The sequence below is a fragment of the Hylaeus anthracinus genome, unplaced genomic scaffold (genome assembly GCF_026225885.1).
Source record: "Hylaeus anthracinus isolate JK02 unplaced genomic scaffold, UHH_iyHylAnth1.0_haploid 11989, whole genome shotgun sequence".
Taxonomy (NCBI): Eukaryota; Metazoa; Arthropoda; class Insecta; order Hymenoptera; family Colletidae; genus Hylaeus; species Hylaeus anthracinus.
This window is the reverse complement of record NW_026534337.1, coordinates 17,709,831-17,735,978: the sequence shown is the minus strand read 5'-3', so window position 1 is coordinate 17,735,978 and position 26,148 is coordinate 17,709,831. Positions and strand designations below refer to the sequence as shown.

The window sequence follows — 26,148 nt, the reverse complement described above, 5'->3', positions numbered from 1 at the left end:
TTTAAATAAATACATAGCTAATTTTATTGGCTTCTTCCTTAGTAATACGTCCGTAACAAAATTACCAAAGCACAGCATTGCATTTTATAAGACAAATGCAATTTAGTTTAGGAACATGGGACGGGCATCATAGCAAAAAAAAAACGAAAAAAAAGAGAGAGAGAAGGAAACTGCGTTTCATCCGGTATTCGGTATTACTCATCGATAATATAGTAAGATTTCGATAACAATGACACCAAATTCCAGCGTCGATCAGCACGAATTGAAACTCATCACTCGGTCTTCTCTTAGTAAACAAAGAAATGAATTTGATATTTCGTAAAAATTGTTACTATTATTTCATGTGTGCACAAACTTGAATAAAACTTGAATAATAATTACAAGAAACAACAAAAGTTTTTGATATTGAAATGAACATTTGGGCCGATACCTCTATAGCAGAGCTACGTCACCAACCAATATTGCTTATTGTTTTTTCGATAAACTTGTGTGTGTGTGTGTGTAGATGTCATATCAATCATTTTAGAAATATGCATGGAGAGAATCCAACAACAACCAAAACGTAATTAATCGGAATAATGTGTAAAAAAGATATCAATGGATATGGAAGCCAGTTGAAGAAACGGACTTTACGTGTTTACCACTTTACCAGTCGATAGGTCGATACAAGGGTACAAGCGGTGAAGCGGTACAAGGGTAGAAACCATGTGACACTTTTCTAGTTTATATGTATCGCCGTTAGATGGCTATAGAGAATCGTAGGTTCCTAGGGGAAACACTGGCTAGTAACCTAGCCGAATCAATGTCGGAGGTCAAAGATCGAAGAGGTAGATAACAGCCCCGTTACAACCTCAATATTTGAGAAATAACTTTATGTTCTTTAAAGGAATTTGATGAAAACTTGCGAGAATTGAATGTTGTTTGTAGCCCTCTTTTGGTAAAGTACAAGAGGTATCGTAAATCGTAAATCGTAAGTCGCATCTCGCGTCTCGTGTCTCGTGTCGTAAAAGTAACGACGAAGAAATTCATTCGCACCATCTATCAGAGAAATTAGAAATCTTAAAAACGAAACTCAGACCCAGGGTAATTATTAAGGCATACCTGGCCAAGTCAAGTATATTCATATATACGTGTAAAACGTGAGTAGTGAGTTGCGTGTAGATGCGCTCTGGGCTGACTGAAATAAATAACGTTTATGTTTATACGTGCGTTTGAAAGAATTTACATTTTTGGCAAGTAAACGAACGTTTGATTTACCTTCTCACAAAGTAAGTTAATTTTAATTTATTACCGTTGACTTGACTCGATTTGATTTATACACACGATTCTTAAAAGTTTACAATTGGAGAACTCGATTAACGAAAACGCGAGGCATTAATAATATTTCACGTATAACGTTGTTAACAGTTTGTATTCATATGAGATTTCTTTCAAGTTATAGCGAGATTAGTTTGTCTAAATTGTACTTGAGATGTTGTACATTTCATCTCCCATCAGAATTACCTGCTTTCACTTTAGAAAACAGGACGCGATTTACATGATCAACGTGTCAATAATAGATACATAATGTTCGAATATATTTTTAGACAGGCTAAAGACATTGTGTGCACTTGTTAAAACTGCTTTAAAAATTGAAACTGTAATTATTCACATTTTTACAAAAGTTCTTTTCTTAGTAGATAGGATGGCGGATACCACGAGTACAGGTTCGGGTGATAGTTCTCCACAAGTAGAAAAAGGTTGGAATGCTTTGAGGCAACACATTATCGACAATAAGATTAAAGTTGGATTATGGATTACAAGACTTTTTACTATTATATTTACTATTGGTTACATCATTCCTATATTTGGGTATGTTATTCTATAACCTTCTTCTATCGAATCAATCCAAAAATATAAATTTATTGTTCCACATATTAATTTTATATTATGTATTTTTTTCAGGAATCCTTATAACATTTATTACAAAGCCTTAATGAGTAGTGCAGCAACAAGTGCATTACGGCTTCACCAAAGAGTTCCACGCGTTCAACTTAATAGACCATTTCTAAACCTTTTATTTCTTGAAGATTCCTTTCACTATTTATTTTATTCTTTGATTTTCTTGTACGCAGCTCCTGTTACATGTATCCTTTTTATTCGATAATGTGTAGGAAACTGAAATAGTCTGTCTCGAACAAACACATTATACAGATATAATTCTAAATTCTTATTTCTTAACTAATAATTAGTGGTGTTAATTCCCATATTTTTATTTGCATTGATGCATTTCGCTAGTTATTTGCTCACATTGCTGGACGTAAGTGAACAAGTTTCATGTTATTAGGCTAAATTATATACTTTGAAATGACGTAAGACTAACGTAGCGTTCTAAGATATGTATAGTCATTGTTATGACAACTGATATTTTGTCTTCTTCTAATTAAGTGTTTAGGACAGAATAGTTTGTGGGGAGCACGCCTCTCCATTTCTATAGTGGAATTTCAATCACGGAACATTTTGCGTCTGTGCGCACTATCAGAGATAATTATTTTGCCATTTACTGTTCTCCTCGTATTTACGTAAGTATCTCGACATATATACATTATCTTTCCAAAGATAAATTACAAGTACACAAATTAAATATTTTTCAAGTACTTAACAAAGGTAATTTTTTCTAGGGGTCGTGCTGGTTTACTAACGCCTATTATTTATTATCAATTCTTGAAATCTCGTCTAGAATCACAAAGAAATCCATTTACTCGTAATGTATTTTATGAACTTAGAAATAGACTAAGTTCCATTTCAAGAAGACAGTCTCTGCCGGAAATAGTTCGACGAATGATTCAGGGTCTACTTTTACTCACGCAACAAATGGTTCCGATTCGTCAATAATTTTTCATTTTCAATACATCATTTTTGAAATTAGATTTCCTGGGGTTTTAGGGTCCATGGAATTAATAATTTCATACAACATAATTGGATGATAAAACGAGTGCAAATATCAAAAACAACAAGGCTACCAAGTATCATTTGAAATGTATTAAAACAAACAAAGTATAAGATGACATTTTGAAATTGCGATTAATATCTTGCAATTTATGTCTGATTGTTATAAATAATAGCAAGATTTTTGCAAAAATTTCATACGAATAATTACTAGATTAAATTTAGGATTCATTTACCAAGTACGAAAGTACTTGTACGATCTTGAAATTGAATAATCGGATTTTTCATATTCTGTAATGCGTATTATTATTGATAACGCAACAAGATTTTAACTACATAGCGTTAAATTATTATGGACGAATGGATAACAATCACACTATAACGAGTATCGTTAAACGTTTATTCTAATATTTTGCATATATATATATATATGTTCATATTTATTGTAACATTCCGACACGCTTATTGAACTCGAACAAGTATATATTTCTAAGTAAACTCACATCATACATTGATTGATGTATTATCCCACATTATAATATGTATTTTTTGTAAATTTTAAAAACGTTTATGTTTACGCACTCCTCTTTTCCCAAGAAATATTCAATGCGTGCTAAGAAATAGTTTATGTATAATATTAGACAAATCATTTTTTCATTATTTGATATAGATATGGGTTATTCTTTGAACACTGTAATAAAACAGTATTTGGCTCGTCTTACAAGGTTAAATATCCTAATTGATATTCCAATGATATTTTAGGTTAATTAGTACAATTTTATTGAATTAAGAAGATAAAGGAAAGATAAAATGAAATAAAATACTAAGTTTAAGCATGATCTGTGAAACTTTCGTAAATAAAATATAAAAATAATACAATTTTCATTTCTTGCAGTCTGTCGTTGTAACTATTATTTTATCCTATTAGATTTTATCGATAGCATAGAAAGAAATACAAGTACGACATTTCTTTTAAAAGTTTATTGTCATTTGTGCACAAATTATACTGCAAGCGGTGCCGGTTGTGGCATGTCTTTCGATGCTTTCACTTCGGATGTTGGTTGCGTAGGGAATATTTCTTCCTTTGGTTTGACAATAGAAACAGAATCTGGAAGAGGTTTTTTCGGGCCTGTCTTGCCATTGGGATCGTATGGTAGCATAATTTTGACTTTAATGCCAAGCACACCTAAAACAAAAGGATTGTTTTTTTTAACAATTGGTTGGTCTGTGTTTGAACCTTGAAATTTAGTTGTCGGTAACACTTTAATGTATATTAGTTGAAAGTACCTTGTCGAAGAAGTACATGACGCGTCGCGATATTAACGTATTCATTGGTAGGTTCTCCGGAATGAATCATCAGTCCATCAACAAACTTCATCGATTTGGCTCTCTGTCCACGCAATTTACCACTGACAACAACTTCGCAACCTTTTGCTCCCGATTCCATGATGAAACGAAGAACTCCATAGCAAGCCCTAAAAATGTACATATTTAATACTGTTGTTAGAATTGATGTTACCATTTGTAGGCTGTGTTCAAGTAAGCAAGATATTCCACTAACCTTCGTACAGCGAGACCTCCTATTAATTTATAACGTAAGGATTCTGCTTGAGCGATAGCGCAAAGTCCACGTGTTGCAACTTTTTCAGCATACAATTCGATATTCTGCGTTTCTTTGAAGTTGAACCTCTTTTGTACTACAGAAGTCAATTCTCTGATCCTACGACCTTTTTCTCCAAGAACACTTTGCGTGTGAGTCGCCAACAAAATAATTTCGGTACGATGAGGAGTCACTCGTACCTCTACTCCAGAATATCCATCTTCAGCGAGTTCGCGTGTTAAAAACTCGTTTAATTCAGCTTTGAAGACACCATCTCCGACAAACTAAAAATAAAATGCAAATTATTAAATATAAATTACAATGATTACGAATACATCATAAATAAAGTGACTTGATAATTTTTTAATAGATTAGCAATTTATATTTTTTAGAATATAGATACATCTATAGAATTTGTTTTTAACGGACGAATCACAGATTAACCTAAAAGTACATGTTTGTTGGTAAGTATACACATAGGTAGCCTTGAATAAACGTTGAACGTTGAACGTTGACAATGAATGATATTCATGTATATTTTTGATGTTTGTAACGGTCCAAGTGTAGAAATACATGTATAAACTAAACAGTTAACAGAGTTGAAAGCATCCACGTCATCCGTAACTTTCACGTGTTATATATTTTTATTTTTTCTCAAAATATTTTTTTCTTGGCTTCCATTACTACACTGAACATGATATTTTCAAAAATTGTTTATCGCCGATTGTTAAAATTCACCAACCTTTCTCTTCTTTGAGATAGAACGGTTGTCCATGTTCAATGCTGGCGTGTTGGAAAGAACCAAAATCCAAAAGACTCAACTGGAAGAGGAAGTAACGGAATTTGCTTAGAGAGTCGATCGACTTCGAAGTCAAAACAATATTTATAATAAAAGTAGGATTACTTAAAAATACTTTTTCATATACGATTATCTCGTAGAATAATTATTTTTATGTTTTATGGTTAATGGTTTAGGGTTTATGGTTTTTCAAGAAAAAAAGTATATAAATTTAAGTGACCAGTGTATGACGTTCAATTACTATGTATACAGGGTGTCCCAAAAATGTTGGAGTTCCTTGAAAGAGGTGGTTCGGGAGGTGATTTGAAACAACTTTTTCCTTTGCGAAAATGTCGGATGGGGCTTCGTTGAGGAGATATTAGCGGAAAACGGTATGCGCGCGCTCTGATTGGTCGTGGTTTTTTGTTAATATCTGCCCGACATTTTCGCAAAGGAAAAAGTTGTTTCAAATCACCTCCCGAACCACCCCTTTCAAGGAACTCCAACATTTTTGGGACACCCTGTACACTTAAATACATGCAAGTGTAAGGATGTAAATAGAGGTATGATGAGGGAAGAGATGAGAATTAATTCTAAGCGTGGAGTTTACGTAGAGTTTATATAATAAGTATTTGTATAAAGTACAAGTAAAAACAATTTCTCGAATACATATGTAAATAGAAATGTAGAAATGGTGAATCATCAATTCTATAATCTGGGCCTTAACATTAAAGCATTATTTGTGTAATGGAAAGAATGTACATATTCGACATTCGATAAAAAAAGGAAAACAAGAAATTACATAATAATTACATTAGTGTATGTATTTATGTATTGGATGAATAAAAGGAAGCACAGTCGAAATTTATGTAAGAGATTTTTTTTTTCTGTAAAATATGCGAGGGTCGATCAGCATCGTTAAGTTACGCTATTTTAATTACATTTTCTTCATACGGTCCTGGTCCTGATACTATCTCAACACATGCACGATATGCTTTTACGTTGCACACAATATTGGATCGAGTTATGTAAAGAGATATCACTTGTGTACCTATATGTATACATAGATATGTAATATGTATGCGTACGGTGCTTTACCGTGCCAAGTATATCGTGTATCGTGTGTCATAGCCGCGATTATGTTTTACTCTCGACATGGAATGGAGAACAGTAGCATATACAGTGTTGATAGTGAGTTTATGCTTTCTGGTAATACCGATCAGAGTCGGACCTGATACTAACACCGAGGATATTAAGCTTTTTACTAGCTATGTCACGCGTTATAATAAATCTTATAGAAACGACCCGGCAGAATACGAGGAAAGGTTCAAACGATTTAAGGTAAGTCGTAAATTAAAGAAACAAATATTTCAGATAACATATAGCAGACACTTTACACACAATATAGGTAGTTTGGGTAATTGTTGATTTGATTTGGTTTACAAGTGACAGTTTTCCGAGTATTTCTCGCGTTCGCGTACACGAACAAACACTGCCCTTATCAGTTTGATCTGCTTCCTCTTTTGGAAAAGCGACAAATTTGATTTTTTTTTTTATCGATAAAATATACAATAACGATACCAAGTGTAAGTCGTATCCTTTTCAAAGTGTTTCGATGGTTTGCGAATAATGATAGGGCTGGTATGATACATGACGATGATGTTGAAGTAATTCGTTAGTGAAATAGCTTGTCGGCTGGGGGTGGGATGTACGTGGATATACTATGACTATGCGTGCATCCAGGTAGATCCAGAAAAGCCAAGAATTGTTTGCTCGCAAACGATAACAGTTTCTTAGTACTGGCTTTAATTTAATACTAGTGGCGCCATCGGTGGGAAAAACGTCCAAGTTTGTAGAGAAAATAGTTGCCACCGTTTCTCGAAGGTGGCGGCACCGATATTTTTAAATAAATTATCTTTTATTTGTCCTAAATGCATCATTAATACGATTCTTTGCTTCGCAACACTACAATATATTACTTTAGTATATTTTGAAAGGCTTACTTGCTTTTAGATATCCAGCAATAATGCAACAATAATTACCGATCTTTTTGTTAGTGGGGTCATCTGGTAAGAACGGTGGTAACTTGTTTCGCTACAAACTTGGACGTTTTCCCACCGATGGCGCCACTGATATTAAAGAAAAAAACGTGTTGAGTGATTGTCGGTATGTTTGTGGGTGCGAAACATTTGAAAGTTCGACAAGCCGCTTACAAAGCGTCCCTAGGTTGTTGGCTTGGTTTGCACAAAATCGTCGAGTCTACCTTTTCTAACGAAATGAACAAAATTGACCGGTTAACATAAAGTTGTAATAAAGTGTTGTAGAGATTGCTTTTATCGCCGTATAAAAGAAATAAAGAAATAAAAAGTTTTCTGAAAAACGTAGATGACTGATTTTTACCTTTTATAGAACGAAAATGATTATTTTACGTAACGTTAGACGCGTGTCTTACAATTAATTACAGAGATCGTTGCGGTACATAGAAAAAATGAATGGGCTTCGATCATCACAGGAGAGCGCGTATTATGGGCTCACGGCATACTCTGATATGTCGGAAGAGGAGTTTTTGGCGCAAACCCTTGTACCTGACCTTCCCGTAAGAGGTGAAACACTTGTAAAATAAATATTCTGTACAGAAAACTGCGAGTCGAGATACACATGTACGTTAATGTACCGCTAATTAAAAAAAAAAATATATATATATGTATAAATAAATGTGTAATTAGGGGTAAAACACGTGAACGCATCGTATCATCGACAGCATCGTTCGAAGCAGTCGACTGATCGATCGAAAAGATCGCTTCAACCATTAAATATGCCGTTAAAATTCGATTGGAGAGAAAAGGGAGTAGTTACTCCTGTGCGAGAGCAAGGATCTTGCGGTGCCTGTTGGGCATTCAGCACCGTTCAAGTCGCCGAATCGATGCTTGCGATTAAAAATGGCACTTTACGCACGTTGAGTGTCCAAGAAGTGAGTTTCCTATTTATTTAGATTTAGGTAATTAGGTAAGGAAGAAGATTTGTGATTCGGTGATTTCTTTAATAGATGATCGACTGTGCGAGAAATGGTAATTTCGGATGCGAGGGAGGTGATATATGCAGTTTACTGTCGTGGTTGTTGGTGTCGAAAGTTGAAATTTTTCAGGAATCTAGTTATCCGCTCACGCGACAAACGAGTATGTGTAAATTGAACAAGTGAGTAGGTGTATGTACATATATACCATATATACACGTATATCGAAAGTATAGGAGTAAGGCGCAACGTACGATACGATTAATATTGTTATGTCGTATTAAACTGTCTGTTTCAGGACATTTGGAAAAGCACCTGGCATAAGAATAAAAGATTTCACGTGCGATAGGTAAGAGACTTTGGATCTACAAATAGCAGTGAATATTTCAAAGTAAATTGTACATACGTTTAAACGTTTGTTGAGTTAATAAACAATTTATTGGTTAATATTCGTTGAGAAACTAGAAGAAAATTGGTGCGATAGAGGGTTGGTAGATTGATACGTATGTACTAACTAATTGTAAAGTCAAGCTCTTATATAAGCTGAGCGGATTCCGTTATTGTGTTAGTCCTGCTAATGAGAACTTGACGTCATCGGATAGACGTAAAAAAAGATGTGTCATGTTTCTCGTATCATATTAATGTACAATTATTACATTTCTCAATCGAAGAAACAGTCGCGTGAAAAAGGAAATTAAGTAGGCGATTTGGTCGCAGTAGTCGCTATGACCCGACGTACGGACGTAAGGAGATTCTATCGCGAATATATCGCGTGACCAGAGTTTCAACTTTTTTCTTTGTTGTTTGATTGGTCGAATGAAATGGTTCGTTTAGCACAGCTGGTGCACGTATTCGTTTTAACTTGAGTATAATACGAGTACTAACGATACAAAGTACGAAAGTAAAAAAAAAGAAAGGAAGAGAAAAAGATAGCGCGATTGGTTGGAACGGGTAATAAATATAATTGACTCACTCGACGTTTTTGTCGTTAATGGTAAGGTTAATGTTAGTTTTAGAGACGCAGAGGATGATCTGTTAGTAACGCTTGCTACTCATGGACCAGTGGCGGCTGCGGTGAATGCCTTATCCTGGCAGAATTACTTGGGCGGTGTGATACAATATCATTGCGATGGTTCTTTCGATAGCTTGAATCACGCTGTACAGATAGTAGGCTACGATAAATCGGCTACTATACCTCACTACATAATCAAAAATTCATGGGGATCGAGGTTCGGAGACAAAGGCTACATATACATAGGAATAGGCGGTAATCTGTGTGGTACGATATGCCGTGTATTACAAACACCGTGAAATATGTATGAATCTTATATTTTTTAAATATAATATGTATATTCACATAGGGTATTCGTTTGTCTCGATAGGTATAGCCAATCAGGTTTCGTCGCTGGACGTTCTTTAAAGAAGAATATATCGACGCGAGCCAAGATATTGGTCGTAATCGAACGAGTATCGTATTTTTCTATCAAACTGTATAATGTATTGTACATAGATAGTACTTTTGTAAAAGATTGACAACGACAATAATCTACACGATTATTTCTATAATTTTACAGACACTCCGTTTCGAAACATTACATGTGCTAAGCGACAGAGTATAAAGAGTATATCTAATAAAGATTTACATACGTACATAAGTTGTATAAGATGTATATCTAAAAGTAACATTTCCTGAATAATCTATTATTGTATTGTATTGTATTGTATTGTATTGTATTGTATTATATGCACCTATATCCTATCGTTAGGAAATCGTGCTCGACTATTTAGGTAGCCTCGAGTGTACATTCCGAATTGTTTTGTTTGTCGTCCGGATTCCATCCGTTGCAGGCAATGGACAATTTTGTCTTCATTTGTTTTGTCAGCGGCGGAATCATGTGACGAGGTATTAAAAACGTAGACAGGTTGAACAGGTCCAAGAACACTTTGTATCTGTCGCTGTTGTCGAAACACGTGAGTTGGGTGTTGGAATTAACTAGTTGCATCGAATTTAGAATATTCGCGAGAACGAATAAAACAAATCAAAGGTAAATAAAAATGACATGGTAAAGCGAAAGATGGCAACGACTTGAAAATATATGTATAGGTATCGTTGCGTTGGTATTTGATATAATATCGTTCAAAGATTACCTTAAGGTGGACTTGAGGTACTGGTAGCCGGAAGATCCTCCGGTACCCAGTTGTTGAGACCCGATCATTCTCTGAACCATTAGAACATGATTATCTGGAAGACACAAAGATTATCTATTATTTACGTATTTTCTCTAATCTGAAATATACGATAGATTATTATGGAAATAAATATTGCTGTAAATTCTAATATTCTTATAATCTCAAATGTAGATTATACGCACGAAAGTTACATGAATGAAAATGGTTAAATGGTTCTTCTTACACCTCCATTTCGTGATAAGGGAATCAATGTCCATTAAAGCGGTCAAAATTTGATGCGGTTGACTGAATCTCGGTTCGTCACGGTACAACGTGATCATCACTGCTCCTTGTAATGCTCCGTAGGCGAATTTTCTTTCACCTCGTGAGACGAGCGCGTTGTGAAGAGATTCGTTGAAGACCGTCTCGAAGGCTGCTTGTCGAGAACGCACAGTCGACAAGTAATAATTTCGAAGCTGTTCCTTTGTTTGTTTCTGTGTGGAAAAAGGACAGTGTCAAAGGTAGAATTCGAAGCAACCATTTCGAAAAACGTCGATATTGAACGAAACTGATTAAAGTTATACTAGTTGTAGGCTATGAGGTGTAATAATTTGATAGAAAATGTAAAAAAAAGATTTGGATTTGTTTGATTCGAAAGGAAAGAAAAGAAAAGAAAAGAAAAGAAGAAAACAGATCGTTAAGTGGACGATTACTCGAGCAAGTTGTTCTTGTTCGGCGAGCAACTTTTCGACGGATCTTTTGTATTTTCCCCAAAAGTCGAAATCATGAGTGTCAAGGCCGGGCGTCCTCGCCAGCCATCTCTGAACAAGACAGCTAAGACTCGGCTCTTCCTCCGAGCGTTTGATCGCTTCGATGGCTTTGGGATCTCTTCCGAAGATTCTTGTGTAACTTTGATTGTACTTGACTCTATGTTCCTGCTTCACTCCCAGCTTATTCTCTAGTAAACGAAACTGGAGCGATTGGAAACCCGAGGCAGGGCACAGGTAATCTCTAAACGCCATAAAGTCCAGTGGTGTCATGGTTTCTAAAATGGTTACTTGGTCCACTAGCAGCTGAAAATGATACAAAAAAAAAAGTAAAGATAATTTCTTCATTCGTCCTGTTGATGATATGTATTTCGTATTTCGTATTTCGTATTTCGTATTTTAGCGACGCGACGCAATACATGTGAATACCATATAATATTATCGTATATAATTGTTCGAGTTTATCGCGGCCAAGTACACGGTTATGAAGTTTGCTCGTGTCTTTGAACACAGAGACCATTAATCGATCTTGGAAAGTCCATGCCCAAGAGACACCCACGGCCGCAATTGTATGGTTGCCACGCTTACGTGTCGACCGCACAACAATGAAGCGCCATCGCTAACATAGGCATAGACCAACCTGTCGTGTATTTGTGCTATAAAATCAAGAAATAAGCTAAGAAACGCAATGTTTCTCAATCTTTTCTCCTCGATCTGTTATTATCACATATTTATACATGGTTTAACTCATTTGTAGAAGCATAGAAGCGTACAACTGATCCAACAGATTGTGTCTCGCAATCCGACGCGTCGTGACGCTATTACTATTATTCGTTTGTTGAAATCTCCGATTACTCGATTATTCATTGTTACATAATAATAATAATAATAATAATTATTATTATTATTATTATTGTATATTGAAAGGATCATTTTGGAAAACGAAATGATACCTCGCGTCGCGTGAAATCCTGTATGCTTAACCCTGTGTAACGTGATTTTTCAGCGACACCAGACGAGAAAAGGTAACGACCACACCTGCATTCTGTGGTATGGAAAGAGCGCCAGCGAGATTGTTACCTAACGCATCTATGCGTGTCAGTGTGGGGTGTCGCATGTCATCTAGCGGTGTTAACTTACTCAGATCTCGCTGTTATTTCTGCTTAGTTCCCACAATCTTTCGTATTCCGGCATGAATTGGCTTGGAAAGTGGGAGAGCGGAAAAGTAACAGTATCGAAAAAGTGTCGTATTGCCGGGAACCTTGACCCGTTTGTAAATACTTGACGGTGAACACGGAGGGAAAATATATTTAGTAGTCTATCGATTTTGATCGTTGAGCTATCACGAGGTGTATACGTATACAATATATGTATAGATGTGTACGTGCGCGACGATCGAATAAATTTCATCAAGTATGATATATTCGTAAATGATCTCTCGGATAGTAAGCGAGTGAAAATTGAAATATTCGTTGAACAACGAATAGAAATGTACGTAACTTGTCCGGGTTTACTGCCAATTAAACATGCCATTTTAACAAAGAGAAGAGGTTCACCTAGCTGTACCTACTTGTATTAATAAATAGGAACGATGTGTATTCTCGATATAGAATAATAGCTCTTTTATCGGAGTGGGAGGTTCTTGAAAGAAATTCGATGAAAGTTAGAGCGACGGATCAACACCCGTTGTCATGAATCGTGGCGGCCTAATTGGCTTGCGATTAAGGGTCGTTCACGTTCCTTCCATCACTGTCATTGTCAACGTGAACTGGCCTCGATTCCTCGAGTTTCTATAGGATTACCTAGCGTTGTGTTTCCTTCGCATAGGGGATGCAAACATCTTGTTTCAATGTTTCTTTTTCCAAACCTAACTTTTATCACCATACCCTCGAAATACACCTATAACCATTATCATTTCTACGAACATTGCAGATATTTAAATAATGTCTTTTTTCAAGTATGTAGTTGTAGCGTAATAGTAGTTGTCGTATGAAAACCCGCTCGACGATAAAGTAGCGAAACAAGGATGTTTAAACATATACACATGTAATAATACTATTATCATTTCACTTTGAAAAGTTTAATTATTTGTTTGTTTTACAAAGTAGATAAACTATCTAAACTAGACTAGATAAAGTTTCGTCCGTACCTACTAATTATTACTTTATGTAACCGTGTAACCGTGTAACCGTGTAACCGTGTAACCGTGTAACCGTGTAACCGTGTAACCATGTTAAAATAAAAAAAGACAATACGTCTCGAGATCGTCTCGTGGCGAATCTTGTCGCTTACTTTCAGAATGAGGACGATGCGGTTTAATCTCTTCAAGATCTCCAGAGTTCTCGACTCGTTCAGAACTTGGGACAGTCGATTTTTCTCAAGAGCTGTACGATTGTTCGAGGTACTGTTCAACGAGTCGTAACTGCTCGTCTCCGGGTTGAAAAGCGCTCTCACCGTGTCCAGCTCGTAAATAATCTGCTTGAACCAAAGTTCGTACGCTGCGATGGAAAACGAAGAATGTGTGAAACGGTTATCAAACGATTCCTTGCATCGTATCGTGTGCCGATGCACGATAAATGCCGAGTAAACGATACCGATTAAATAACATTTAGTAAAAATAATGCAGTGCCGCGGTGTCTTGTAGAAATGTTGTAGGTTGTAGGTAGCTACTAGCTACATATATTTTCTATTTACCCTGATGAGTGACGATGAAAAGATGTTCATCGTGCACTTCCTTGTTGTACTCGGCGCTCAACAATCTTTGCGCAGTCAGGATTTTGTCCAACCGAAGGTATTCCCCGTAAAGCATGCCTGGACCCTCGGTCAGCTGATCGTTGTCTTGATCCTGATCCTCCCTGCAATAATCCAATCATCGAACGTCATCTTATCATAGTAGTTTTCGATATGTATACTTTCGATGCGTACCGTACCATTCGTTAACAGTGGTTCGTTCCTATCTACGTACATAATAATACTATACTGTATATTTAGACAGTTTTCTTTTTCTTTTTCTTTTTCTTTTTCTTTTTCTTTTTCTTTTTCTTTTTCTTTTCTTTCAACGAAAAGCGAAGCTGGTTTTATTACGCGTTACATTCTTCATCTTGGCATTTTTCGCTCAACTGTTACTGTTACACTTTACGAATAATATTTGTCTTGAACAAAGACGAGTATCTAACGGGGAATATTTCGAGAATAGACGAAACGATGACAAGGCTTGGTTACAAGGTGGCCTTGCGTTCAAGTTAAAATACAATCTAAATCTAGTCATTTTAACCATTTACCCATCTTCTACCACGATAATCATCAGCTGTCTAACGAGAAAAAACAAAACTCGCTTTATCTCGTAAACAAGGTCAAATAGGACATATGCATGCTCGATACGAGCATGTCTTGTCTTTTCCATCTTTTCTGTAAATCAACCGATGAATCATTCGAAACCCGAAATATTTTTCCTGCATATTCCCCCTTCGATCCGGTCTGTGTTTTAAATCTAACTTGACATTCTTAATATGATATTTACACACGATTTAACAAGTTTATTTATTATTTTCAGCAAAAATTGATCGGAAAAATGTGTTATTTATAATTCGTCGCAGCCAAGATTCTTGTAAACGGTTACTTGATATTACTTACGCAATAATCCCGTCGGATAAGGGACAAGCCATTTTTGGCTATTAAAACTTGTTCGACGTGCAATTGCAGATGGAAGCGTAGTTTGACAAGTTTTCTCCAGAAAAATTTGCCTATCAAACAATTTGCCACTTTGCTTTTGAACTTTTTCCCAAGATTGCTACTATACTCGTTTGTTCTCGTTCAATTGGAAGTTTTAAAGTTCGATTCGACGAGGTGCGAGAAGCGAGAAGCGACGCATACCGTCGACGAGGTGGTCGAGTCGCGACTAAAAACTGAATGACCATCGGACTCGATCAAACTATCCCTCTTATATTTCCAACAGCGAGGGCACATGCTACGAACGATCGAAGATTATGGTTTCGCTAAATGTTGTTACACGTCATAACGACACATCTATTACATTATCTAGCAAGATTTTCATTGACCAATCTATTATATGATACAATAATAATTCGATAGAAAAAAATAGAAAATTCAACTATCCAAATGTTATTCGATCGTCAGCGAAAATGGAGAAACTAGCATACCCATTGCTTTCACAAGTACAAATATTATTAATAACTATCTCGCGTTTAACATTACTAGACTTTGGAATAAATAAAATTGCGAGTCGCAATATGTTTTGGTATAACCACTGTAAATTGATATCGTGGTTAAAAATCCACGCGTTATCGTTGCTAGAAAGAAAAATTGGAAAAATTGGAAAAATGCATGGAATCTGCGGTTGGTTCGATGATATTGAAATTATCGTTTCAGATGTTTCCGATGGATGTCGCGAGAGGACTTGTTTTTCGGATAACTATAATCATAGAATCGGAACGATAGATGTCGCAACGAGTACTAGAGGAATAGTGCTCGCAGTGGTTTCAGGCTTGATGGGCGCGAGTTGCGTGTGGCGCACTCGCATAAATGACAATAGGGGATTCCCATCCTTGCAACAGGTTCGCGCCGCGCCCACACCCGCACCCGCACCCGCATCCGCATCCGCATCCGCGCTGTCTCGAAATTTATAATACATAATACTTTCGAATACATTTACGTGCTTTGCGAACAAGGTATTACGCATATTGTGTACAAATATTTTGCTTAATATTCATAGAATAGAATAGAATAGAATAGAATTCGTGCATTAATTATCGGTAATTTTATTACCAATCAGAGTGATATTTTTAAACTAATTATATTTGAAAAGAAAGCAATATTTGTAACGAATGGCGTATAACGACGATTAGCGTTGGCGAAATCTGTTAACCAAAACAGAAACGATAAGGAAGCGGTCTCAGCCACTGATTGTGCGTGTTCTGGCAGCTGGTATTACTATGTAGTAGAAACAGGAGATTTAACGACCGGTTTAACAACTACTCGGTTTACATCAACGTCGCTAGTTGTCAAGTGACCAATGTTCGTATCTCTAGTTGCTTTTTCGGATTGACGCGGTGCGCATCACGATAAATTGATCGATAAGTAATTGATCATTGATCGAACTTTTATTTCACAGGTATGTATATATGTACGTGTATGTATGCATGCATGTATTATGAATTCCTAAAATAATGTTCCTGTAAAAGGATGTAAAATAAATAGATAAAAATCAGTAACTCGAATGTTCAAGTATTGTTTCGCATTGTTTTCAGGGATATTTGGGAGAGAGAGAAAGAGAGAGAGAGAGAATGACGAAAATTATTTTATACTCGCACGACATTAGTCCACCTTGCCGTTCAGTTTTGTTGACGGCGCACGCGATTGGGGTCGAAGTGGAGATTCGCGAGATCAATTTGCTGACCAGGGATAACAAGAAGGAAGACTTCTTAAAAGTTGGTAGTGTATAGCGGAATAGCTAGGTAAAAGGTTTCATTCGTATCGAATTTTGTTATTTTCTTTATTTTCAGATCAATCCCCAGCACACGATACCAACGATAGACGACGATGGTTTCGTACTTGCGGACAGGTAATCGATGATAACTTTTACATGCTTTGCGCAAATAGTTTCCACGCGTTGCTCGTATCGCAGTACCAATGATAATCGATCCATCTTTTCCAGTCATGCTATTGCGTGCTATCTGATAGGTAAATACGCTAAAGACGATTCGCTGTATCCCAAGGACTTGCAGAAACGCGCGTTAATCGACCAACAGCTTCACTTTGACTGTGGGGTACATTTCTCAGCTGAAAGGCGTCTCTTTGTGAGTAATTGTTTGTTTATGTACGGTAATCTAACGACAGTCGGATCGGGGCTTCAGGGAAACAACTTTAACGAGTACGCAAAAGTGTAACTACATTTGTTACGAACAGAGTATTATTATACGTATAATATAATTAACGGCGAGACAAGTCGACGCGACGCGACGCGACGCGACGCGACGTGCCGTAGAGCAATCGCATGAAATATGGAACAGGCAATTTACGGTTTTCTTTGGATGAAATCAACGAAATCGAAATGGAAATCGAAATCGAAATCGAAATCGAAACGTCAACTGCATTTATACTTGAAAAAGTATCGAATACGTTTCTAATAGAAAATGTTTGAAAAACCTTTGAACGGTGAATTTTCAAGGTGAAAAAAGAATTGGAACGGTCTATTTGTAAAGGCGTAATTTACATTTGTGGAGATAGAGTTTGTTATTTATCCGTGGAAATGCTGCATATACTATTGATGTTATAGGTGGCATATTAGGTGCTGTTTTATATTACATGCGGTTAGCCTAGTTTGAATCGGTGTCGATTTCTTAGGTTCCAAGCCGGTCGACGGACCTTGTTTAAACATATCCTTAATTATTATATGTATACGATAGAATAATTGTGGTTAAATTTGTTGGATCGTTGGTGTGATTTGGGTTTGGCGATTGTGTCGTCAAAGTCCCGTAGCATCGGGGCGGCTGATTAATTGTAAGCCGTGCGAAAGAAAGGAGGTTAGCGCGATTCGGCTTTCCGCGCGCACTTGGCTACATACAGCTACGATACATATTCCATGTATACAACCTGGAGCATTAGAGTGTATTACATGTATAGAGGGAACAAGTTGCTCGATCTTTGCATGTACTATTTTGTATATTACTTTCGAGGACCCCTAATAAACTCAACCAACTGCGCATTTTTGCCCATGATGGACCAACTACGAGAGACTCGTCTCTCAGCGCGTACATACATGTACGTAGCTGTACACTGTGAACAATGTACACTTGCAAGTTACAAGTTACAAGTGGCGTAGCCAATTGAAACTAATATTACGGAGAAAAGTAACACGGACGTCGTGGCTCGGTCTCGTGAAAATTTTAAACCATCTTTTCTATTCCGTGTCTTATTATACTTTTCGAGAGTAGACGAAAGCTACAACGTTGCGTTGTTTCAGCGTAAATAAATAAAGAGGTGAGCCTTTTTTAGCCTCTAATGGCATAATATACATACATATAATACTATCGCAAATCGACTAATCTACCGTGAACGCGATCTTTCCTAATTTCCCCAACCGTTTTCGTTGTTTTGCCACCTTAGACATTTCTTTTGTTGTCGTGTTTCATCATTTTCGCTTGATAATATTACAATATTTTTCAGGGAGAAACATTCTTAGGAGAACGAAAAACGATTAGCGAAAGCAGAAGAAACGAATTGAAGGAAGCGTATGGATTCTTGGACAAGTTCCTGGAGGATAAAAATTGGCTTGTCGGGGATTCTTACACCGTCGCGGACATATGTTCCGCCGCCACTGCGTCCAGCGGTCTTGTAAGTTTTTCGTTCGGTGTGCTGTCGCAAATTCCAGCAACGAGAACATTGTTTCTCTGTCTCATTGTTTTGTTTTTAACGGATTCGTAGGTGGTGGTGAACCTGAACGATTATCCGAATGTGAAATGTTGGCTAAAAAGATGCGAAGAGGAACTGCCGGGTTACAAAGAGTTTAATGTATCTGGTGTTAGCAAACTGCATGCTGCGTTTCGTTCGAAACTTGGCTAAATCAAATGAAATTCTATCGACTTGACGATATTTTATCGAATTTGATCTTATGCTTGCTTGTATTGCTTACAAGTTTCATGGAGATTCTGATTAAGTAAATATACGCATAACCGTTGTTGCATACTTTAATCTTTATTCTCGTTGTTCTTAGCTTGGCGCGTGAAAGCATAACAGCAGATCGGTTAAAATAATTTTAACGTACACGGAGATCCGTTTAGCTTAGCTTAGCGAATCTCGGACGTTTTGTGTGAGGTAATTTGAAATTTGGAATTTGAAATTTGAAATTTGAAATTTGAATCGATAATTATAGAAAAGAAAAAAGAATATAGAATAAAGAAGAATGAAAAAAGCAATCACTGAGGCGAACACGTAATCGGTACTCTGCAATATTCGCGCGGTATATTGTATTTTTGCCGACTCGGTTCTCGCTGCACATATCGTTTGCCGGACACGATGCTTCCGGGAAGAGCAGATAAGTCGTTTACCGATTAATGTCGCTTCTTTCGTTTCATTTTCCGTTTGTTTTGCTCGTTGATTTTTTGCTTCCATCGCGGTACATTTACCGTGGACATTTAGTCGGTAGTTTCTACAAGTTGGAATACTAAACAACAGATTGCGTTATCCGAAACCTTGAGATAAAGTCGCGGGTACAAGATCCTGTTGGTTGTGCGTGGTACTTAACAACTCGTGGTTTACGTGTCAAACGAAAAGCAGGGCCGATATTTACCATTTTGTTTGTAATTATTTGAATACCATACACTATATACGTGTATGTATAGTATGTAGGTAAGTCGACGCTCGATCTTTCGAAACATTTTTATTCGTTTCTCAAAGCAACTTTTTACAATGATAACTTTTATTAATTATAACATATAGCTGCTCGAATTATACGTAGATACATAAATATGTCGGCAAACTTTCTATATATGGTATGTGTATATACACATTCGCTGGATGAGTTAGGCAAAAATATGTTTGAAAATTTCATAATTTTTAGTAGGAAAAGTATCGAAATGTTTCCTCGCAACAGCTACCTAATCGACGATAATTGATCTCGAGTTTTCGGTTTGGTGATTCAACATGCCGGTCAACGGAAGTAGCAGCTGAACGTGGAAGATGGGTTTAATTGTCGTCCAAGAAAATTGCTGGTGTTTTATCGTTGAAGGAGGATCGAAGCGCGGGCGTGGTATTATTAAGAGCTTGAAAAAGTCTACGTAATTCTGCGGATAAACGAGTCGACATTGAACCCTGATGCTGGATCAGAAATATTCCGCCTGTTCTTATTCTCTTTCTCTTTCTCTTTCTCTTTCTCTTTCTCTTTCTCTTTCTCTTTCTCTTTCTCTTTCTCTTTCTTTTTCTTTTTCTTCTTTTCGATTCGACGACCAGCTCTGTCTCGCTTTCGCGTTGTGATTACCATACGTTCGACTGCAATTTGCATAAATTAATACCTTGTACCTTCCGGCGATTTTCCTGGTTAACACTACTTAGTAGATTTTCTCCGATCCGACTCAACTCTAGAGCCGCGTATGTTGGACAACGCAACTGTTTCGCAACTGCGCGCGAATCTTTCTGTCGTTACATGTTACATCTGTAAAAAATAGCCGACAACGAGCTGACTCGGTCCACCAGCTGTTGCAATAATATCTCGAACTAGTCTCGATCGAATTCGTGATTTTGCTGACTTTGCCAGCCACTTGTTTACCGTCGCGACAGCGATGCAAGTCTCTCCACTTATTTTTCCTTGAATTCTATTTTGTTCGTTTCCCACTTTTTTCTCGTGTTCGACGCCTCGCGATACATTACTCACATAATCATTCTCGATTTCCACGAAGCGAGATGCAGAGGCCAGCATCGGCAGTGGCGAACGTTCGTCGCGTCGGACAGGTTCCACTTTTTTGGTTTGTTTTTTAAACGCTGCTTGGTTCGTGGTTTCAGATTGGCCTATGCGCGGGATAAAAAAAAAGAAGAAAAAAAAAAAGAAATCGACGTAGAGAAGAGGATTTTCAGGTCTGCTAATAGGATTACCTCCCGCGTGTTCCAAGATAAATAACATAGTCTCCGGCCAGAACAATGGCTCATGGTCAAGAAAAAAAGAATTCGAATGGAACCGAATTCGATTCCTCTTTATCTAGCGTATGGTAGCCAAATATCGATAACTTGAACGCGATTCGTTTATTTTGATTTCTCTTGGAGCGCGATGCGCTAACTCTGAAACGAATGCTCCTTCTTCTCCATCTGCAGGTTGTTCGTGTTAGCCGGAAGCCACTTAACCCTGCTTACTTGGCTGGGGTTTAGGGGCGAAAGCAGTTTCCGAGGGAACATTTAATTAAAAACAGTTTTTCGGTAGAGTGTCGGGATCATTTTTGAATCGTGTTTATTTTCTTTCAATGGTAATTGGCAGTGGTAGTACTAGTATAACCAGTCTTTCGATACTAGTAATTATAGCTAGTTGTTAACGCTAGATTTCAATCAACTAAACATTACAGCGCTGGCAAAGGTCAGTCGATCGATGTCGATCTCGGTCTCGGTCTCGGTCTCGATCGAGTCGCGACTGTGTGTGTTTCTTAAATTCATCGAACCGAATCACTCAACGCTGTTGACGTTCTTCCAGTATTCAACCATAACAATTTATCGAGAATAAAAATAATAATCTTTTTTAATATACTCGATAATCTTATAGTTGTGTATACCTGTTATTGTCATTTGGATCGTGCATTCAAAGTGGCGATTGGTCCAACGCACGTCATCGTCGCGTCGTCGTCGTCGTCAGCGTCGGCGTCGGTGCGTGGTGAGAAACGTGAGCCACGAACAAGTAAATCAAAGTAAGGTGAAGGAAAGGTATAAGAAAAACGTTTGAGTCGTAAATCTCGTCCTGGTCGAATACATAAGTAAGAGATGGAAAGAAAAGGTTGAATACCGGTTTGTTTCGAGATGTTTGGAGCATCGCGTCGCGTCTAGTCCGTCCAGATTGTGTATGTACGAGTCTCCAAGTACGTATACACGAGCGAATGTTGGCATTTTGCTAAGGTCCACGTGGTCATGGATCACGGTGGTGGTAACAGTCGACCTCCAACCGTCGGCGTCGATCCAAGCGTGCATAAACGCGAGCTAGCCCGGCGTGTTCCTCTGCCGCGAAACAGTAAATACTAAGAACGAGGAAGATCGGCAGACGAAGAAACGGGCCTGGACGAGTTGGCTTCTGTTTTCGCTCGAACGCGCCTCGAGGAAGCAGTCGTTCGTTCGTTCGTTCGTTCGAGATTAGCTGACTAGTAGTACGTCTTTGATTTCGATCGCGATAAGATTCTAGAACGGTGTATCATCGCGGATCCTTCGTGCGACACTTTGAACAGATTTACCAGAAGCAACCGCGAGAGTCGCGATCGATGCATGGACCGTTCCATCCTACGGAATCGTACGATTTCCTTTAATTTCGTTTCGTTTAATTTTCTGATCACTGTTTCACCAGTTTTCCCATCTACGACAAGTTGGAGCACGTTACATTGGATATTACAGCGGATGCCGATAATGATGCCGATGCCGATTTCACGCTTTGTTCGCTGATCCATCGATTCACGGCGATTAACGGACGTTACTTACAATTACCGAGCAGAGATGTAAGTGAGCGTGATCTAATTGTAATTTGCTTGATTCGGCAACTTGTTCTCCTATGCTAACCTTTCTTCGCCGGTTTTATAAGTGAGGAAAGTTGCTCGACCAGCTGCGATCGGTTGCAATTTGTTTCGTCTCGTTCGAAAAATGCCATGTCGCGGTTCAGGTTCACTGCGATTGCTTGTTGTCGTCGACCAACGATCAAACGGACGCTTTCAGTTATAGATTCGAACGTTTGCGTCCAAGTACGATGAGAATTTGTAGTCGATCGTATCCACTGCCGCTCAAGGATCTTCCTGTCGTATAGCCGCGAGATTCCGACCGAGATCTGACTTTGACTCTGATAACCGTTAGTCGGGAAGATTTTAAATTAATATTTTACGAAAAATTGTTCCTTGATACGCAAACTTTGATATTGAAACTTGACCAAACAAATTATACATCCAAGATGGCATAATGTATATGTATATGTATATGCGTATGCGTATGCGTATGCGTATGCGTATGCGTATGCGTACGCGGAAAAAGGAGAAGAACGGGATTAGTTGAGTAACGATTTAACTTTGAATAACGTTGATTCCAAGTAAGGTTTTCCTCGTTCGAGAAGATTAATCTCGTGGGTTTCTTTTCTTTTCGCGGGATTCACGAATGATAGAGTACCTGGTTGTCTTTTATGGGAAAGGTGGTTGCGGTTTGAATCAATGCGGAAGAGGTAAAAATACATATATACCTATTCTTCGTTCGATTAACTTTTTATAATTGTTGTAGTCGAAAGATGATTGAACGTGGGAAATTTTTGGAGGAACGTCGGATTGTATAGAGGTCCGTTAATTAAAAAGGTTCGATCGCATCGGATGCGTATTTCCTTTTAATTTTTCATCGTAGCGATCGAGAAGCACCAAGACTTTCGCAAACGCATCCGTTAACGGTGCTCATTACACGAAATAACAGCGTTGGAGATGTTATTTCCAAATCAATAATTACTTGGTCTCTTCGTAATCTTGAATCCGAATAATGACAGGTATGCGAACGAGCGCAAGCTGGTGTGCGTACTTGCGCACGACGCCGACGGTTGATTTCGAGGCCGTCTCTCGACGATATTATACAATGCAAACAATGTTCCATTGGTTTATTTATTATCTTTTTTCTTTTCTATTGCAAAACTTTTACTTTTTTTTTTTTGAAAACTTAATTACGACATAGTTTCGGATTGATCGTTTCACCCGGAAGCCCAGTCGAAACATGGCGTGTCGATACCGTGCGGCAATGTTCGAACCTATCGACTTTGTTCTTGTACGAAAGCAATCCGGTCGTGTCATTGTTCCGTTTTCCCGCAATGAATCCCGGGACCCGGGCATAGCACGCGACAGAACGAGCCACATTTCCGGTTGTCGGTGGATATACCATATATAGACGACATACACACGCTTGTTACGCTCTTGAAATATTTGTTCTGCCCTCCGCGGGTCTATCAGCTCACGCAAGTTTCACCGTTTGCGATCATGATTTATGGATCGTCGCTTCTTCTACCGTGTAACGTGTAACGTGTAACGTGTAACGCGTAACGCGTAACGCGTAACGCGTAACGGCGGATATTTTTCTACTTTTTCAAAAGTCGTCAAGAATTGCAAGGTTTTTGGAAAATCACTAGTCTATGAAACTATACAGGTAGTATATCGTACCACAGTTACCACGCGAGTACAATTCGTTGGCCATGTCGACGAGAGAATAAACTTATTACTTGTTACGAATAATATTTATTTATTTATTTACTTACTTATGTATACGTATATAAAGACAACATAAATAGTGTTTGAAATAAAGATTAGTGTTCCTAGATAAATAATCGATTGTTTCTACTGTATTTGCAGATCGAAGCGAATTGAATGTTGGCGAAAATGAGGGTCGATCAGATCGGACTTCTTCTATGGAAGAATTACATCGTTCGAAAACGTAAACCGGTAACTATCCATTCGATGCGATCATTTGATCGTTTGGTTAAAAATCCGTTTCTCTGAAGAGGAGAAAAGAGAAAAGAGAACAAGTTGTCGGAAACACGTGTATATAGTAAATTGGAATGTTTAGGGGATATTGGCTCTGGTGTTTGTATGGCCGGTGGTCGTGTTTATGATCCTATACACGATTCGCGACAACGTGGACCCCAAGTATTATCCGACTTGCCAATTTCCTGCGAGGTCGATGCCGCGGAATGGTCTGCTCCCATTCGTTCAGAGTTTCATTTGCAGCCTCGGAAACCCCTGTGATCCTCTTACGGAATACGAACAAGTTCCTTCTTACGGGAATGCCACGTTAGTCGAAAATTACACTTGTTTCATGTTTCATCTTTGTAGATAAGATTTGAAATGTTTCGAGAAATCATTCGATCGGAAAAGTCAAGTATAGTTTATGTATGAAATATGATTTTCGCGATAGGCTAGGTCCGCTGATCGTCGAGTTGCAACCGATGCTCGGAAACGAGACGATTCTTTCCGCTGTTAGGACGATGCCGAACAGTATTCGACTTTTAAAATCGATGGCGCAAATACTGACCAGACCTGAGATCAAGGGACTTTTCGGTAAGCATCGACAACGCTCGGAGAGAACTCGTCGATATAATCGATGGCGAGGGTATCGATCGAATTTCTTGTCGTCTAGATCGGGGTATCCGGTTGGCTGATCTATTCAACGACCACGATGAAATAAAGAATCTGCTCAGGCTGCAGATGCCATACGCTCGAGAAGGATTGATCGACCAACTGTTCGAGTCCTCGATAAAATTACTATACGTTAGTATCCGGAAAAAAAATCACTTTTAAATCACTCGGTTAAATTGTGTTTAAAATGTTTGTTCGACGGCTACAGCTTATCGAGACGTTCGGTTCGACCGACATCGACGGAGTGATTTGTTCACCGGAAAGCCTGAACAAGTACCTGATTCTCCCAAAGGAGGAGGATTTCTTGGAGATGTCGAGAATTCTTTGCGGTATCGACTCGAAAATGATACCCGGTATCCTCGAAAATCTCTCCAAGCATCTGGACTTTTCTGGCTTGCTGGAGATAGTGGACCGCGTAATGGCCAAGTTTCGAGACTACGATTTCTTCGAGGACTTGAAACGCGCCGTCGAAACCATTTTAGATTTACAAACGGTCCGCCACAATGTTCCAGACTATTTAAGGTTGCGCCAATGGATGCCGAAAATGATTATCAGCTTAAAGAACGTCACGTTCAAGAAGATCGATCTCGCGTTGTAAGTAACGGTTCTGTTTCAGTTCGTTTTGTTTGTTTGCTCGATCCGAGATAAAAACCATTTTGAAATGTATGGGAACAGCGTGAACAAAACGTTGCAAGTTTTGGATCCGGTGTTCTCGTCGGAACACGATTGGCCGATCGCACGGCAGGCATTCTTCCGATTGCAGACATTGCTGGAATTGGTAAGAGGGATGACCGAGGATCGAGTTATCGGGCCACCTTCCGATCATATTTTTCCGATAATCGACCGGATAAAGGATGCGTTCCAATATTTTACCAGTCCTACAGGAAACAATGAAAATTTCACGGAAATCTTGGATATAAGCTTCGCGATTCTACAGAACGGAGCGCAGCTGACCAGTAAAATTATAGATCGTCACAAGAACGAGCTTCAATTGTGAGCATTTCCCGATGATTTACAATACCTCTATTTACAATATTTTCATCTATCGA

General features: G+C 38.1%; 6 protein-coding genes across 15 annotated transcripts in view; 4 read left to right on the top strand and 2 right to left on the bottom strand.

Moving 5' to 3' along the window:
* The first annotated feature begins 934 nt into the window (after positions 1 to 934).
* LOC128887651 (Krueppel homolog 2) lies at positions 935 to 3,813 on the top strand. Of its 4 annotated transcripts, none has more exons than XM_054143772.1 (6): positions 935 to 951; positions 1,677 to 1,851; positions 1,945 to 2,126; positions 2,232 to 2,299; positions 2,428 to 2,561; positions 2,661 to 3,813. In XM_054143772.1, the coding sequence occupies exons 2-6, from the start codon at positions 1,685 to 1,687 to the stop codon at positions 2,872 to 2,874; spliced, it is 765 nt and encodes a 254-aa protein (XP_053999747.1). In that variant the 5' UTR covers positions 935 to 951; positions 1,677 to 1,684; the 3' UTR covers positions 2,875 to 3,813. The 4 variants fall into 4 exon arrangements, with proteins under 4 accessions (XP_053999747.1, XP_053999745.1, XP_053999744.1 ...); XM_054143770.1 differs by lacking the exon at positions 935 to 951 and adding an exon at positions 988 to 1,268 and having other exon boundaries at positions 1,680 to 1,851; XM_054143769.1 differs by lacking the exon at positions 935 to 951 and adding an exon at positions 989 to 1,268.
* Positions 3,814 to 3,894: 81 nt separating this feature from the next.
* On the bottom strand, positions 3,895 to 5,349 carry LOC128887655 (40S ribosomal protein S3). Its single transcript, XM_054143775.1, has 4 exons — positions 5,271 to 5,349; positions 4,490 to 4,812; positions 4,216 to 4,403; positions 3,895 to 4,114 (listed from the first exon to the last, which is right to left on the bottom strand). The coding sequence occupies exons 1-4, from the start codon at positions 5,301 to 5,303 to the stop codon at positions 3,930 to 3,932; spliced, it is 729 nt and encodes a 242-aa protein (XP_053999750.1). The 5' UTR covers positions 5,304 to 5,349; the 3' UTR covers positions 3,895 to 3,929.
* A 1,003-nt stretch (positions 5,350 to 6,352) lies between these two features.
* On the top strand, positions 6,353 to 9,969 carry LOC128887647 (cathepsin O-like). Its single transcript, XM_054143763.1, has 7 exons — positions 6,353 to 6,647; positions 7,771 to 7,909; positions 8,033 to 8,277; positions 8,353 to 8,501; positions 8,618 to 8,668; positions 9,330 to 9,598; positions 9,702 to 9,969. The coding sequence occupies exons 1-7, from the start codon at positions 6,462 to 6,464 to the stop codon at positions 9,737 to 9,739; spliced, it is 1,077 nt and encodes a 358-aa protein (XP_053999738.1). The 5' UTR covers positions 6,353 to 6,461; the 3' UTR covers positions 9,740 to 9,969.
* On the bottom strand, positions 9,867 to 15,189 carry LOC128887643 (tryptophan 2,3-dioxygenase). Of its 4 annotated transcripts, none has more exons than XM_054143756.1 (7): positions 14,889 to 15,188; positions 13,950 to 14,110; positions 13,548 to 13,753; positions 11,202 to 11,561; positions 10,733 to 10,982; positions 10,468 to 10,561; positions 9,867 to 10,275 (listed from the first exon to the last, which is right to left on the bottom strand). In XM_054143756.1, the coding sequence occupies exons 1-7, from the start codon at positions 14,918 to 14,920 to the stop codon at positions 10,104 to 10,106; spliced, it is 1,275 nt and encodes a 424-aa protein (XP_053999731.1). In that variant the 5' UTR covers positions 14,921 to 15,188; the 3' UTR covers positions 9,867 to 10,103. The 4 variants fall into 4 exon arrangements, 2 of the variants coding, with proteins under 2 accessions (XP_053999731.1, XP_053999733.1); XR_008460077.1 differs by having other exon boundaries at positions 10,134 to 10,275; positions 10,692 to 10,982; positions 14,889 to 15,189; XR_008460078.1 differs by having other exon boundaries at positions 10,173 to 10,312; positions 10,692 to 10,982; positions 14,889 to 15,189.
* A 613-nt stretch (positions 15,190 to 15,802) lies between these two features.
* LOC128887656 (glutathione S-transferase D7-like) lies at positions 15,803 to 18,961 on the top strand. 2 transcript variants are annotated; one of them, XM_054143778.1, is made up of 7 exons: positions 15,803 to 15,943; positions 16,121 to 16,386; positions 16,523 to 16,702; positions 16,778 to 16,836; positions 16,930 to 17,071; positions 18,441 to 18,608; positions 18,699 to 18,961. In XM_054143778.1, the coding sequence occupies exons 3-7, from the start codon at positions 16,559 to 16,561 to the stop codon at positions 18,834 to 18,836; spliced, it is 651 nt and encodes a 216-aa protein (XP_053999753.1). In that variant the 5' UTR covers positions 15,803 to 15,943; positions 16,121 to 16,386; positions 16,523 to 16,558; the 3' UTR covers positions 18,837 to 18,961. The 2 variants fall into 2 exon arrangements, with proteins under 2 accessions (XP_053999753.1, XP_053999752.1); XM_054143777.1 differs by having other exon boundaries at positions 15,850 to 16,386.
* A 2,930-nt stretch (positions 18,962 to 21,891) lies between these two features.
* Positions 21,892 to 26,148, top strand: part of LOC128887630 (uncharacterized) — a 28,788-nt gene continuing 24,531 nt past the window's right edge. For 2 of the 3 annotated variants that reach the window (XM_054143729.1, XM_054143731.1), the window contains exons 1-7: positions 21,893 to 22,450; positions 24,317 to 24,406; positions 24,531 to 24,754; positions 24,879 to 25,021; positions 25,101 to 25,231; positions 25,308 to 25,693; positions 25,775 to 26,092. In XM_054143729.1, the coding sequence (XP_053999704.1) occupies positions 24,332 to 24,406; positions 24,531 to 24,754; positions 24,879 to 25,021; positions 25,101 to 25,231; positions 25,308 to 25,693; positions 25,775 to 26,092 (1,277 nt within the window). In that variant the 5' untranslated portion in view covers positions 21,893 to 22,450; positions 24,317 to 24,331. Of the gene's footprint in view, positions 22,451 to 24,316; positions 24,407 to 24,530; positions 24,755 to 24,878; positions 25,022 to 25,100; positions 25,232 to 25,307; positions 25,694 to 25,774; positions 26,093 to 26,148 lie in introns of all 3 variants that reach the window. The other variant, XM_054143728.1, reaches the window with a different exon arrangement.